Source organism: Pseudophryne corroboree, chromosome 5 (genome assembly GCF_028390025.1).
Source record: "Pseudophryne corroboree isolate aPseCor3 chromosome 5, aPseCor3.hap2, whole genome shotgun sequence".
NCBI classification, from domain to species: domain Eukaryota; kingdom Metazoa; phylum Chordata; class Amphibia; order Anura; family Myobatrachidae; genus Pseudophryne; species Pseudophryne corroboree.
Window position 1 is genome coordinate 375,069,382 of NC_086448.1, and position 14,270 is coordinate 375,083,651.

The window sequence follows — 14,270 nt, forward strand, 5'->3', positions numbered from 1 at the left end:
CTGCTTGTCAGGGGGGTCGCTGTCTCACTCGCCACGATCTTCAGCTCTTTAAGGGGGTGGCGGCAGGCAGCTGGTGTGAGCGAACCCCTGTGGCGGGGAACGATCTATCCCCTCTGGAGCTCAGTGTCCAGTCAGCGGAGATGGTGGCTCAGACCCCGCAGAGCGGTCACTGCTCCCCCCCCTTAGCCCCACGCTGCAGGGAGGCTGTTGCCAGCAGCCTCCCTGTAAAATAAAAAAACTCTAAAATTAACCGTACTAGAAAAGCTCTGTAGAGCTCCCCTAGCTGTGACCGGCTCCCCCGGGCACATTTTCTAAACTGAGTCTGGTAGGAGGGGCATAGAAGGAGGAGCAAGCCCACACTCTCAAACTCTTAAAGTGCTAATGGCTCCTGGTGGACCAGTCTATACCCCATAGTACTAATGAGAACCCCAGCATCCTCTAGGATGTAAGAGAAAATGATTTATTCCATTTTGGAATTAGTCTGTAACATAACAAAATTAGAAAAAAAGTGAAGTGCGGTGAATACTTTTCGGCTGCACTGTATGGTAAGAAGATAACGAGATTTGATATTGGAATTGATTGTGGATTCCAAACTCCCATATTAGATTATATACTGCTCAAAAAAATAAAGGGAACACTTAAACAACACATCCTAGATCTGAATGAATAAAATATTCTTATTAAATACTTTGTTCTTTACATAGTTGAATGTGCTGACTACAAAATCACACACAAATTATCAATGGAGATCAAATTTATTAACCCATGGAGGTCTGGATTTGGAGTCACACTCAAAATTAAAGTGGAAAAACACACTACAGGCTGATCCACCTTTGATGTAATGTCCTTAAAACAAGTCAAAATGAGGCTCAGTACTGTGTGTGGCCTGCACGTGCCTGTATGACCTCCCTACAACGCCTGGGCATGCTCCTGATGAGGTGGCGGATGGTCTCCTGAGGGATCTCCTCCCAGACCTGAACTAAAGCATCCGCCAACTCCTGGACAGTCTGTGGTGCAACGTGGCGTTGGTGGATGGAGTGAGACAGGATGTCCCAGATGTGCTCAATTGGATTCAGGTCTGGGGAACGGGCGGGCCAGTCCATAGCATCAATGCCTTCGTCTTGCAGGAACTGCTGACACACTCCAGCCACATGAGGTCTAGCATCTTCTTGCATTAGGAGGAACCCAGGGCCAACAGCACCAGCATATGGTCTCACAAGGGATCTGAGGATCCCATCTCGGTACCTAATGGAAGTCAAGCTACAGTACCTCTGGCGAGCACATGGAGGGCTGTGCGGCCCCTTAAAGAAATGCCACCCCACACCATTACTGACCCACTGCCAAACCGGTCATGCTGGAGGATGTTGCAGACAGCAGAACGTTTTCCTTGGCGTCTGTCACATGTGCTCAGTGAGAAATCTGTGAGGAGCACAGGGCACCAGTGGCGAATTTGCCAATCTTGGTGTTCTCTGGCAAATGCCAAAGGTCCTGCACGGTGTTGGGCTGTAAGCACAACCCCCACCTGTGGACGTCGGGCCCTCATACCACCCTCATGGAGTCTGTTTCTGATCGTTTGAGTAGACACATGCACATTTGTGGCTTGCTGGAGGTCATTTTGCAGGGCTCTGGCAGTGCTCCTCCTGTTCCTCCTTGCACAAAGGCGGAGGTAGCGGTCCTGTTGCTGGGTTGTTGCCCTCCTACAGCCTCCTCCACGTCTCCTGATGTACTGGCCTGTCTCCTGGTAGCGCCTCCATGCTCTGGACACTACGCTGACAGACACAGCAAACCTTCTTGCCACAGCTCGCATTGATGTGCCATCCTGGATGAGCTGCACTACCTGAGCCACTTGTGTGGGTTGTAGACTCCGTCTCATGCTACCACTAGAGTGAAAGCACCGCCAGCTTTCAAAAGTGACCAAAACATCAGCCAGAAAGCATAGGAGCTGAGAAGTGGTCTGTGGTCACCACCTGCAGAACAACTCCTTTATTGGGGGTGTCTTGCTAATTGCCTATAATTTCCACCTGTTGTCTATTCCATTTGAACAGCAGCATGTGAAATTGATTGTCAATCAGTGTTGCTTCTTAAATGGACAGTTTGATTTCACAGAAGTGTGATTGACTTGGAGTTACATTGTGTTGTTTAAGTGTTCCCTTTATTTTTTTGAGCAGTGTATATAAAAATGTACTCATAAAAATAAAGAGCAAAAAACGAATATACAGCATGACAGACCCCTAATAAAACCACCTTCTTCAAAAACAATTCTGAAAGCATAAACTGATTAAGAATTGTTTTTTTTTTCAATTCTATTGTTTGGCCAGTTAAAAATTGAAGCCCACCTCACCTCATAAGTAGCACAACCCACAATTGTACACACCCCAATACACACGCCAATGTTTTATCTAAAAAAAATTGGTCTCATCTGATGATCTGGTTTTATGAGAGTCCTAAAAGTTCTGAGATGAGATGGTACAATATCTGGTAAACCTGGAAGTGTGAACTAGTGATGTGCACCGGAGATTTTTCGGGTTTTGTGTTTTGGATTCGGTTCCGCGGCCGTGTTTTAGATTCGGACGCGTTTTGGCAAAACCTCCCTGAAATTTTATTGTCGGATTCGGGTGTGTTTTGGATTCGGGTGTTTTTTTACAAAAAACCCTCAAAAACAGCTTAAATCATAGAATTTGGGGGTCATTTTGATCCCATAGTATTATTAACCTCAATAACCATAATTTACACTCATTTTCAGTCTATTCTGAACACCTCACAATATTATTTTTAGTCCTAAAATTTGCACCGAGGTCGCTGGATGGCTAAGCTAAGCGACACAAGTGGCCGACACAAACACCTGGCCCATCTAGGAGTGGCACTGCAGTGTCAGACAGGATGGCACTTCAAAAAAATAGTCCCCAAACAGCACATGATGCAAAGAAAAAAAAGAGGCACACCAAGGTCGCTGTGTGACTAAGCTAAGCGACACAAGTGGCCGACACAAACACCTGGCCCATCTAGGAGTGGCACTGCAGTGTCAGGCAGGATGGCACTTCAAAAAAATAGTCCCCAAACAGCACATGATGCAAAGAAAAAAAAGAGGCGCAATGAGGTCGCTGTGTGACTAAGCTAAGTGACACAAGTGGCCGACACAAACACCTGGCCCATCTAGGAGTGGCACTGCAGTTTTCTAGTGAGAGGATGAGTGCTTCCATCCTCATGTGAATCTGAACCACTAGCCATGAACATAGGCCAGGGCCTCAGCCGTTCCTTGCCACTCCGTGCCGTAAATGGCATATTGGCAAGTTTATGCTTCTCATCAGACGCTTTCAATTTTGATTTTTGGGTCATTTTACTGAACTTTTGTTTTTTGGATTTTACATGCTCTCTACTATGACATTGGGCATCGGCCTTGGCAGACGACGTTGATGGCATTTCATCGTCTCGGCCATGACTAGTGGCAGCAGCTTCAGCACGAGGTGGAAGTGGATCTTGATCTTTCCCTATTTTAACCTCCACATTTTTGCTCTCCATTTTTTAATGTGTGGAATTATATGCCAGTATCAATAGCAATGGCCTACTACTATATATACTGCGCACAACTGAAATGCACCACAGGTATGGATGGATAGTATACTTGACGACACAGAGGTAGGTAGAGCAGTGGCCTTCCGTACCGTACTGCTATATATACTGGTGGTCACTGTCAGCAAACTGCAAAACTAAAATGCACCACAGGTATAGAATCTAGATGGATAGTATACTTGAGGACACAGAGGCAGGTAGAGCAGTGGCCTTCCGTACCGTACTGCTATATATACTGGTGGTCACTGTCGGCAAACTGCAAAACTAAAATGCACCACAGGTATAGAATCTAGATGGATAGTATACTTGATGACACAGAGGTAGGTAGAGCAGTGGCCTTCCGTACCGTACTGCTATATATACTGGTGGTCACTGTCCGCAAAACTCTGCACTGTACTCCTCCTATATAATACTGCTGGTCCCCAGTCCCCACAATAAAGCAGTGTGAGCACAGACATATGCAGCACACTGAGCACAGATATGGAGCGTTTTTCAGGCAGACAACGTATAATACTGGTGGTCACTGGTCAGCAAAACTCTGCACTGTACTCCTCCTATATAATACTGCTGGTCCCCAGTCCCCACAATAAAGCAGTGTGAGCACAGATATATGCAGCACACTGAGCACAGATATGGAGCGTTTTTCAGGCAGAGAACGGATAAAACTGGTGGTCACTGATCAGCAAAACTCTGCACTGTACTCCTCTCCTATATAATACAGCTGCTCCCCAGTCCCCACAATTAAGCAATAAGCACAAATATTTGCATCAACATTAATAAACGGAGAGGACGCCAGCCACGTCCTCTCCCTAACATTTCCAATGCACGAGTGAAAAAGGCGGCGACGCGCGGCTGCTTATATAGAATCCGAATCTTGCGAGAATCCGACAGCGGGATGATGACGTTCGGGCGCGCTCGGGTTAACCGAGCCATACGGGAGAATCAGAGTATGCCTCGGACCCGTGTAAAATGGGTGAAGTTCGGGGGGGGTTCGGTTTCCGAGGAACCGAACCCGCTCATCACTAGTGTGAACACACTTCCAACCATCAACACAACTGATGAAAGCTCCTCCAGTCACAATTTTTCAGCAAGTGGTTTTGAGAAATAAGGATCACGGATAGACAGGTAGATTGTAATAATGTGTATGCATGAATCTGCACGTCCATCTGGACTTTCAGTCCAACGTGTAATTTTAAGTAGAAATGCATCTCAAGCATAACTGTACAAGTGTGTGTCTAGCTGCATCTGTAGGAAGACTGCAGCTGCTTTTTGGCATATCTGGCTTGTTGTGAGCTACATTACCATCTGCAGAATTGGTGGACCTCCTAAAGTTTTACTAATTTAAAACAATTATAATCTTCTATATGTGGCCCACTGTTTTGGATTAGCGTTATGACAATCCTAGAAGTTTATCTTAATTATTTTCACGTGTAGTGACTATTTCCCCTTCACCACACATTTAGCAGTTACAAATGGCTGTGCAACATTCCTTTTTCTCTTGTACATCCCATTTTGCACAAGGCATTACACCAGTTTCCACCGACAACTATCTTGCTAAGGTGATCCAGAGGGAATGTACAGTGCGTAATTGTAGGTATTAACTCTTTACCAATTGTAAAAAGAAAGGAAACACACAAATGCGATTCATGCATTCCCATCCGATTCTTATCATCTGCTCTTAGTACCGCTTAAAGAAGAGAATCCTACAACATTGCTACTGCCGAAAGTATTGACAGTGTTATAAAGTTGATCTTTCTGGCCTCTAATTCATCTATATGCCCTGCTTTCACAACAGATTTCATCTATGTGAGGACTGGAATATAGACTGCAGAATCACACCCCAAATCTGATCTGTAAACAAAAAAGGCATCTCCAACACATTACACTCTTGAGAGTAGGTATTTCTTTTGAACTGTGAGTGATGATTACCTATAAGAAGGCATGCCATGTCAAAACAGGTTAAGTACTCCTCCCTTATCTTAAAATACATACTTTAGCTAGACCAACTTTCCCAGTAACCAAAGACTGGACCTTAGCAGGTGGATGACTCAGAGGTCAGAATATTACAGGTAGAGTACAGATCTTCAGAAACCTTTTGTCTTTGTCCCATTTGTATAAAAGAGCCTAGATAACAGGTGTCTGCCATTTCTATCAGAGAAATACGTAGACTACTTTTTCAAATATAACATTTTTCAGCATCCTATTTCGGGTTTCCCTAATTTACTCTTTTCGGCTATAGTCTGTCGCATCACCGCTTGCAGATGAGAGGGCATAACTGTGTGGTAACGGGCTTTTGGAAATGTTTAGAAACTGCAATCTATGCAGAGTTGAGAATATGTAGAGATGCACCTATTTTCAGGGGCATCTCTTCTAACAAGGAAGGGGCTGGTGCAATTGTAAATAATGATGGCCTGCTATTGCACCATTTCTATGTATATGGGCAAATATCTCGATCTTTCATCAAGCACTAAAGACAGCTGACTTGCCTTCATCTCTACATCAGTCCCAGAGGCTTTAAAAAAATCTTTAACAAAGACAGTCCTGTATCAAGAAATTACATACCTCATCAATCAACACAAATACTAAAACATCTTTGTCAGCTGTCAGTTCATGAATCTTCTGAAACATCTTCGTCACCAACTTGCCACTCTGAAAAATATAAGAAAATTTAGATCAATGTATCTTCCAACTGAAAAAGCAAACATATGATTTGATCCAGATGTCCAATCATCAATACAGAATATAAAGGTCTTTTTACTAAGCCTTGGAGAGACAAAGTAGAAAGAGAGACAAAGGGGGTCATTCCGAGTTGAACGCTAGTTGCCGTTCGCAGCGATCAGGCTAAAAAACGGCATTTCTGAGCAGGCGTGTCATACGGGTACAATGAGTATCGTGGGTTTGCACAGAGTGTAACGAACATTCCAGTCGCACGCCCGAACGCAGGAAGATTGACATGAAGTGGGCGTTTCTGGGTGTCAACTGACCGTTTTCAGGGAGTGTTTAGAAAAACGCAGGCGTGGCAGAAAAAACGCAGGTGTGGCTGGGCGTTCGTTGGGCGGGTGTGTGACGTCAAAAGCCGTCCCTCCGTCGTTAGAATCAACGCACACGAAGAGTAAATAGAGGGCTGGTCTTGTTTAGAACAAAAAGATTTTGCAGGAGCTCTGCTGCACAAGCTTTCGCACTTCTGCAAAGCGAAAATACACTCCCCAGTGGGCGGCGACAATGCGTTTGTACGGTTGCTAAAAACTGGTGGTCATTTCGAGTTGATCGCTCGCTAGCAAAGTACCAACCAATTAGCTCGTAAGTGCCATGTTACAGGCTGTTTGTTGAAAAATGACAGGAGCTGGTTGGTACTTTATCTCTGTCCACTTTATCTTCTTCCAAGGCTTAGTAAATAGACCATATAGCAAAATTATAACACCTACAATTCAAATCAATGGTATAATTCAACAACCACACATATATTATTTACTTTAGAGCATAGGTTCTCAAACTCGGTTCTCAGGACCCCACACAGTGCATGTTTTGCAGGTCTCCTCACAGAATCACAAGGGAAATAATTAGCTCCACCTGTAGATCTTTTAAAATGTGTCAGTGAGTAATGAATACACCTGTGCTCCTGCTGGGTTACCTGCAAAACATGCACTGTGTGGGGTCCTGAGGACAGAGTTTGAGAACCTGTGCTTTAGACTGTCCCAGGGTGCATTGGGGCCTCCTCTATAACCCCGCCTCTAGGCACTGGAGCTCAGTTTCGTTAAACAGTCCAATGCAGTAGCAGGTAAAAGAGAAAGTAGATGTTAGTCACATAGAACCACATTCTTATGACAGGAGAAGGTACCAGCGGCTAATGCCATACAAGCCCATAGAAGCTAGGTGGGTCAGGGCGGGCGCCCTGTGAAACCAATGTACCTCGCAGAAAGATTTAACAATCGTAAGCCAACCATAAAGCTCATTTTCTGCAGCAGGGTACATTGGGTTCCACAGGGAAAACATAGGGGATGTCCTAAAGCAGTTCCTCATGGGAGGCGAAGCGCCGTAGCGGGTATGAGAACCCGGCATCCAAAGGAAGCAACCTGGGAGGCGGAAGTATCAAAGGCATAGAACCTAATGAACGTGTTCACTGAGGACCACGTAGCCGCTTTGCACAATTGTTCAGCGGACGCGCCTCAGCGGGCCGCCCAAAAAGGTCCAACAGACTGAGTAGAATGGGCCTTAATAGCAGCAGGAGCTGGCAGACCAGCCTGTGCATATGCTTGTGCAATCACAATTCTAATCCATCTGGCCAATGTTTTCTTCTTCGCAGGCCAGCCACGTTTGTGAAAACCAAAAAGTACAAAAAGATTATCTGACCTCCTAATAGAGGCAGTCTTCTCCACGTAAATACAGAGAGCCCGTACCACATAAAGACCGCTCTTTGGAAGACAAACCAGAAGAGATAAAAGCCGGAACCACAATCTCTTGGTTAAGGTGAAAAGATGACACCAGCTTAGGCAAATAACCAGTACGAGTTCTAAGAACTGCCCGGTCACTGTGAAATATAAGAAATGGTGGACAACAGGACAGAGTGCCTAGGTCTGACATCCTCCTAGCAGAGGCAATAGCCAGTAAGAACAGTACCTCGATTGTGAGCCATTTAAGGTCCACTGACTCAAGAGGTTCAAATAGAGACTCTTGCAGGGCATTCAGAACAACATGGAGCAACAGGAGGGACATAGGGAGGCTGAATCCGCAAAACACCCTGAGTGAAAGTATGAACGTCAGGAATAGATGCAATTTTCTCTGAAACCATACCGACAAGGCAGAGATATGAACCTTGAGGGAGGCAAGACGAAAGCCCAAGTACAGGCCTTGTTGCAAAACAGCCATAAGCATGGAAGTACTGAATTTGTATGCATCATAATTCTTAGCAGTACACCAGGTGAAGTAAGAATTCCAGACCCTATAATAAATCCGTGCAGATGCCGGTTTGCGTGCCTTCAGCATAGTTTGGATAACTGCCTTAGAGAATCCTTTGGCCCTCAGGAGTGAAGAATCAAGAGCCACGCCGTCAAAGCCAGTTTGGCCAAGTCCGGGTAGACACAAGGGCCCTAAACAAGGAGGTCTGGGCGTTGAGGAAGTAGAAGAGGTGGACAACAGGACAAAGCGCCCAAGTCTGACATCTTTCTAGCAGAGGCAATAGCCTGCAGAAAAAGGACCTTGGCTGTGAGCCATTTCAGGTCCACTGACTCAAGAGGTTCGAATGGAGACTCTTCCAGGGCATTCAGGACAACAGACAAATCCCATGGAGCCACAGGAGGGACATAAGGAGGCAGAATCCGCAGTACGCCCTGAGCGAATGTATGAACGTCAGGTATAGACGCAATTTTTCTCTGAAACCACACCGACAAGGCAGATATGTGAATCTTGAGGGAGGCCAGGCGCAATCCTAAATCCAGGCCTTGCTGCAAAAAAGCCAGAAGTCTGGAAGTACTAAACTTGGAAGCATGGCAATTCTTAGCAGCATACCAGGTTAAGTAAGAATTCCAGGCCTTATAATAAATCCGTGCAGGAGCTGGTTTGCGGGCCTTTAGCATAGTTTGGATAATCGCCTCTGAGACTTGTTTGGCCATCAGGAGTGAAACTTCAAGAGCCATGCCACCAAAGCCAGTCTGGCCAGGTCCGGGTAGACACAAGGGCCCTGAACGAGGAGGTGTGGGCGTTGAGAAGAAAAGAGAACACTATCGAAAGACCCTGCAGGTCTGAGAACCAATGCCTTAAACAACGTGTTTGTTGCAAAGAGGCAACAAAGAGAATAGATTGCTTTTTGGAGCACTCTTTTATAACAAAATGTAATATGTAAATCGATATATGATATGATTATAATAGTTTAAAACGTAACCTTTAATTATTCCTCCTAAAATAAAAGGGGTATTTTGAGTGGCATAAACTTATATGTATATGTCACTCTGTAAATGCATACATTCAATTGCATCCCCTGTAGAAGATATATCTATGTCTTAAATTAGATCAATATTATATATGTGGTGAAAATATTAGTCAATGTAATCAGGATATACCCCTCTGTATCTCAAATACAGACCAATAATTCATACCTGATAACCCACAATTAAATAATTGCAAAATTTGTTCATAATTTAAATTGTTAGTTAACACAGAATTATTCATAAGTTTCAATATGTTAATGAATCGCAGCCAACAAAAAGCATTTGATATTATTTCCAGTGAACAGATCAAAAATAATTTCTCTCTAAATCTGTATCTTAAACAGTCATGATTCAATTCCAGCTATATTTTCAGCTCAGTGCACTTGTGACATAAAGCCTATGTCTGAAATGTGTTACATTCCTAACTTGTATCATTCTTCACCAGGTTCCTAGATACATGTGTCAAATATGTTACATTTCTAGCTTATATCGTTTTCCAACAGGTTTCTGAACCAGTGTGTCAAAGTGATTTAATTCTGCTACCAATAATCCTAAATGACATTCCTCATGATAACATTGGTTATTCCACTCTGCCTGCATGTGTGGTTTCACATCCCTGTTGGTTTAAACAAAGATAATTCCTCCTGTCAAGTACTAACAGGTACACATGGGAACTTTTTGGTAAATTAACCGGTGTACTAGTAGCCCTAATTTTGCCCCCAATGTGGGCCAGTTTTCACTACCTCTACCATATTTAATCAAACACTTTCTACAAAAGAAACATGCATGGAATATTTTCAGAGAGTATTGATTCAGTGGTTCTACTGCAGTTCGTTATCATCTTAATGTAAACTTATTCATTTGATCAGCATGTGTCATATCCATTAACAAAATTAAGATGGACAACAAGGGCTATCCGGCATGGGGAGTTTGCATAGCAATGCTTCTTAATGCCTCTGCAGGTCAAACACTTAATGAATCATAAAGTATCACAGACACAAGGTATCATACTAAACTGCTGCACTGCAGTGTTGCTTTTTCTGATTACCATACTAGCAGTTTCATAAGTAATGTACTAATAGCAAGTCAAACACCAATTAATTCAATATTCTGGGGTACCCCTATAATAGGTGCAACAGCAAATGACCAACAGTGATCTTCATCAACTTTTGTCACTGTGTAGTAAGCTATTGCTATAGTTTATGCACTGTTCGTCTAAACCATAGGCAAAATGTGTCTTATGATAACATCACATATCTATATAGGACAATTGTGTCCATAGAACACAATTGTCAGGCTGACTGGTGATACGTACGTTCAGTCTCAGTCTGAGGATCGCAGCCGAACGGTCACGGCACCTCACAGCAGGGGGAATCCGCGTATAAAACACTGAATGAATGGTTAATCTGAGCTGCACTGGTAACATTGGTAGCTGAATATTGACGGATTGGTACTATGTCCCGCATTTCTGCATTACATACACCTGTTTGGGACATTTAGCTTTTGTTCACAGGCAATGAATGAAGCCTTACAAATTGCGATCATGTCCTATGTCTCTGACAGAAATAACCCTAACCTGTAACTGATTATATATGCAGCTTGGGTCCTCTGTATCATATATCCAATTGGCAGCCCCAATCTGAATTACGTCATTTTAGAGAACGTTGCCTGAACATTATAATCACATCAATACTAAGTAATTCCATCTAGGGGTTCATGATACATCTTGCACTATTGATCTGTTTTTCCTAGCGTTCACCTGTCTCCTGCTGGCGAATCTGGACCCTGCAATGCCAGTGGTAACAGGATCCACCTAACACCAGGTACAGGATGACAAAGTGACGCTGAATCTATTTTTCCATCAGCCCGGCAATCACCCTTACTCTCACCCAGTATCCGCTCGATGAAGATATTGGGCAGCAGATGAGGAAGACGACATCTCGGACTGTACTATTTTCTATGGACACAATTGTGCTATATAGATATGTGATGTTATCATAAGACACATTTTGCCTATGGTTTAGACGAACAGTGCATAAACTATAGCAATAGCTTACTACACAGTGACAAAAATTGATGAAGCTCACTGTTGGTCATTTGCTATTGCACCTATTATAGGGGTACCCCAGAATATTGAATTAATTGGTGTTTGACTTGCTATTAGTACATTACTTATGAAACTGCTAGTATGGTAATCAGAAAAAGCAACACTGCAGTGCAGCAGTTTAGTATGATACCTTGTGTCTGTGATACTTTATGATTCATTAAGTGTTTGACCTGCAGAGGCATTAAGAAGCATTGCTATGCAAACTCCCCATGCCGGATAGCCCTTGTTGTCCATCTTAATTTTGTTAATGGATATGACACATGCTGATCAAATGAATAAGTTTACATTAAGATGATAACGAACTGCAGTAGAACCACTGAATCAATACTCTCTGAAAATATTCCATGCATGTTTCTTTTGTAGAAAGTGTTTGATTAAATATGGTAGAGGTAGTGAAAACTGGCCCACATTGGGGGCAAAATTAGGGATACTAGTACACCGGTTAATTTACCAAAAAGTTCCCATGTGTACCTGTTAGTACTTGACAGGAGGAATTATCTTTGTTTAAACCAACAGGGATGTGAAACCACACATGCAGGCAGAGTGGAATAACCAATGTTATCATGAGGAATGTAATTTATGGTTATTGGTAGCAGAATGAAATCACTTTGACACACTGGTTCAGAAACCTGTTGGAAAACGATATAAGCTAGAAATGTAACATATTTGACACATGTATCTAGGAACCTGGTGAAGAATGATACAAGTTAGGAATGTAACACATTTCAGACATAGGCTTTATGTCACAAGTGCACTGAGCTGAAAATATAGCTGGAATTGAATCATGACTGTTTAAGATACAGATTTAGAGAAAAAAATATTTTTGATCTGTTCACTGGAAATAATATCAAATGCTTTTTGTTGGCTGCGATTCATTAACATATTGAAACTTATGAATAATTCTGTGTTAACTAACAATTTAAATTATGAACAAATTTTGCAATTATTTAATTGTGGGTTATCAGGTATGAATTATTGGTCTGTATTTGAGATACAGAGGGGTATATCCTGATTACATTGACTAATATTTTCACCACATATATAAAATTGATCTAATTTAAGACATAGATATATCTTCTACAGGGGATGCAATTGAATTTATGCATTTACAGAGTGACATATACATATAAATTTATGCCACTCAAAATACCCCTTTTATTTTAGGAGGAATAATGAAAGGTTACGTTTTAAACTATTATAATCATATCATATCGATTTACATATTAAAATTTGTTATAAAAGAGTGCTCCAAAAAGCAATCTATTCTCTTTGTTGCCTCTTTGCAACAAACACGTTGTTTAATGTTTGGTCTATTTTTGATTGCAGGAGCACCTCCAGCATCCCAAAGTTAAATCCCTGAGGAGGAATATAATTATTAGCTGGTTTTTGTTTCTAATGCACTATCGTAATTGAATAATGTGTGTCTGGTGCGGGACATAGAATACAATACCACTGAGAACCAATGCCATCTGGGCCATGCTGGAGCGACTAGAAGTAGTTTTCCTCCTTCTTGCTTGAACTTCCGTAGTACCCTAGAAGGAACACGTAGGGCAGCCGAAAGCTCCATGGAATTGCCAGTGCATTCATGAACGCTGCTTGAGGATCCTTGGTTCTTGATCCGAAGACCGGAACTTTGTGATTGTGTCGAGACGCCATCAGGTCTACATCTGGTATGCCCCACTTGTTCACTAGGAGTTGAAAGACTTCGTGATGAAGACTATACTCTCTGGCGTGCACGTCCTGACGACTGAGGAAATCTGCATCCCATGTGAGGACTCCCGGAATGAACACTGCCGACATTGCCGGCAGATGGCGTTTCGCCCAACAAAGGATTTTTGACACTTCCATCATTGCCATGCAGCTTCGAGTGCCGCCTTGATGGTTTATGTACGCCACCGTGGTGGCGTTGTCTGACCGTACTTGAACAGGCCTGCCCGCAAATCCAGAATGTTTATCGGGAGGAGTGATTCCTCCATGGTCCACAGACCCTGTAAAGAGTGTTGCACCAACACCGCGCCCCAACCCCTCAGAATGGCATCCGTAGTCAGTAGGACCCAGTTGGGGATACAGAAAGGATGGCCCCTGCTCAACTGGTGGTTCTGTAGCCACCAGGTCAGCGACAGACGAACCTCCGGAGTCAAGGAAATCATGTGAGACCTGATCCGATGAGGTAGGCCGTCCCACTTGGAAAGTATTAACCTTTGTAGAGGGCAGAAATGAAATTGAGCATACTCTACCATGTCGAAAGCCTAGTACTTGCATCGCCGAATCTATCAACACTTGCGGACGAGCTGTGGCTGTGTGTGTCCAGTAGTGCCCCCAGGTGCACCATGCTCCGAGCAGGGACCAGCAAGGACTTCTTCCAGTTGATGAGCCACCCATGGGCTGGTAGGAAGTTTACCGTCAGTTGTAGATAACTGAGGAGGACATCGTGGGAGTTTGCCAGAATCAGCAAGTCATCTAGATACGGCAGGATCCTGACTCCCTAGCGACGGCGATGAGCCGTCATCACGGTCATAACCTTGGTGAAGATCCGAGGGGCCGTGGCCAGTCCAAACGGCAGAGCCTGGAACTGATAGTGAAGGTTGCCAATTGCAAACCACAGATATTGCTGATGCGATATGGCAATAGGAATATGCAGGTAAGCATCTTGTATATCCAGGAATACC

At 43.5% G+C, this 14,270-nt stretch overlaps 1 protein-coding gene across 1 annotated transcript in view; it reads right to left on the minus strand.

Moving 5' to 3' along the window:
• TRIP13 (thyroid hormone receptor interactor 13) overlaps positions 1-14,270 on the minus strand; it is a 436,692-nt gene that overhangs the window by 107,206 nt on the left and 315,216 nt on the right. The window contains exon 9 of the mRNA XM_063922679.1: positions 6,133-6,219. Coding sequence (XP_063778749.1) covers positions 6,133-6,219 — 87 coding nt within the window. The remainder of the gene's footprint in view (positions 1-6,132; positions 6,220-14,270) is intronic.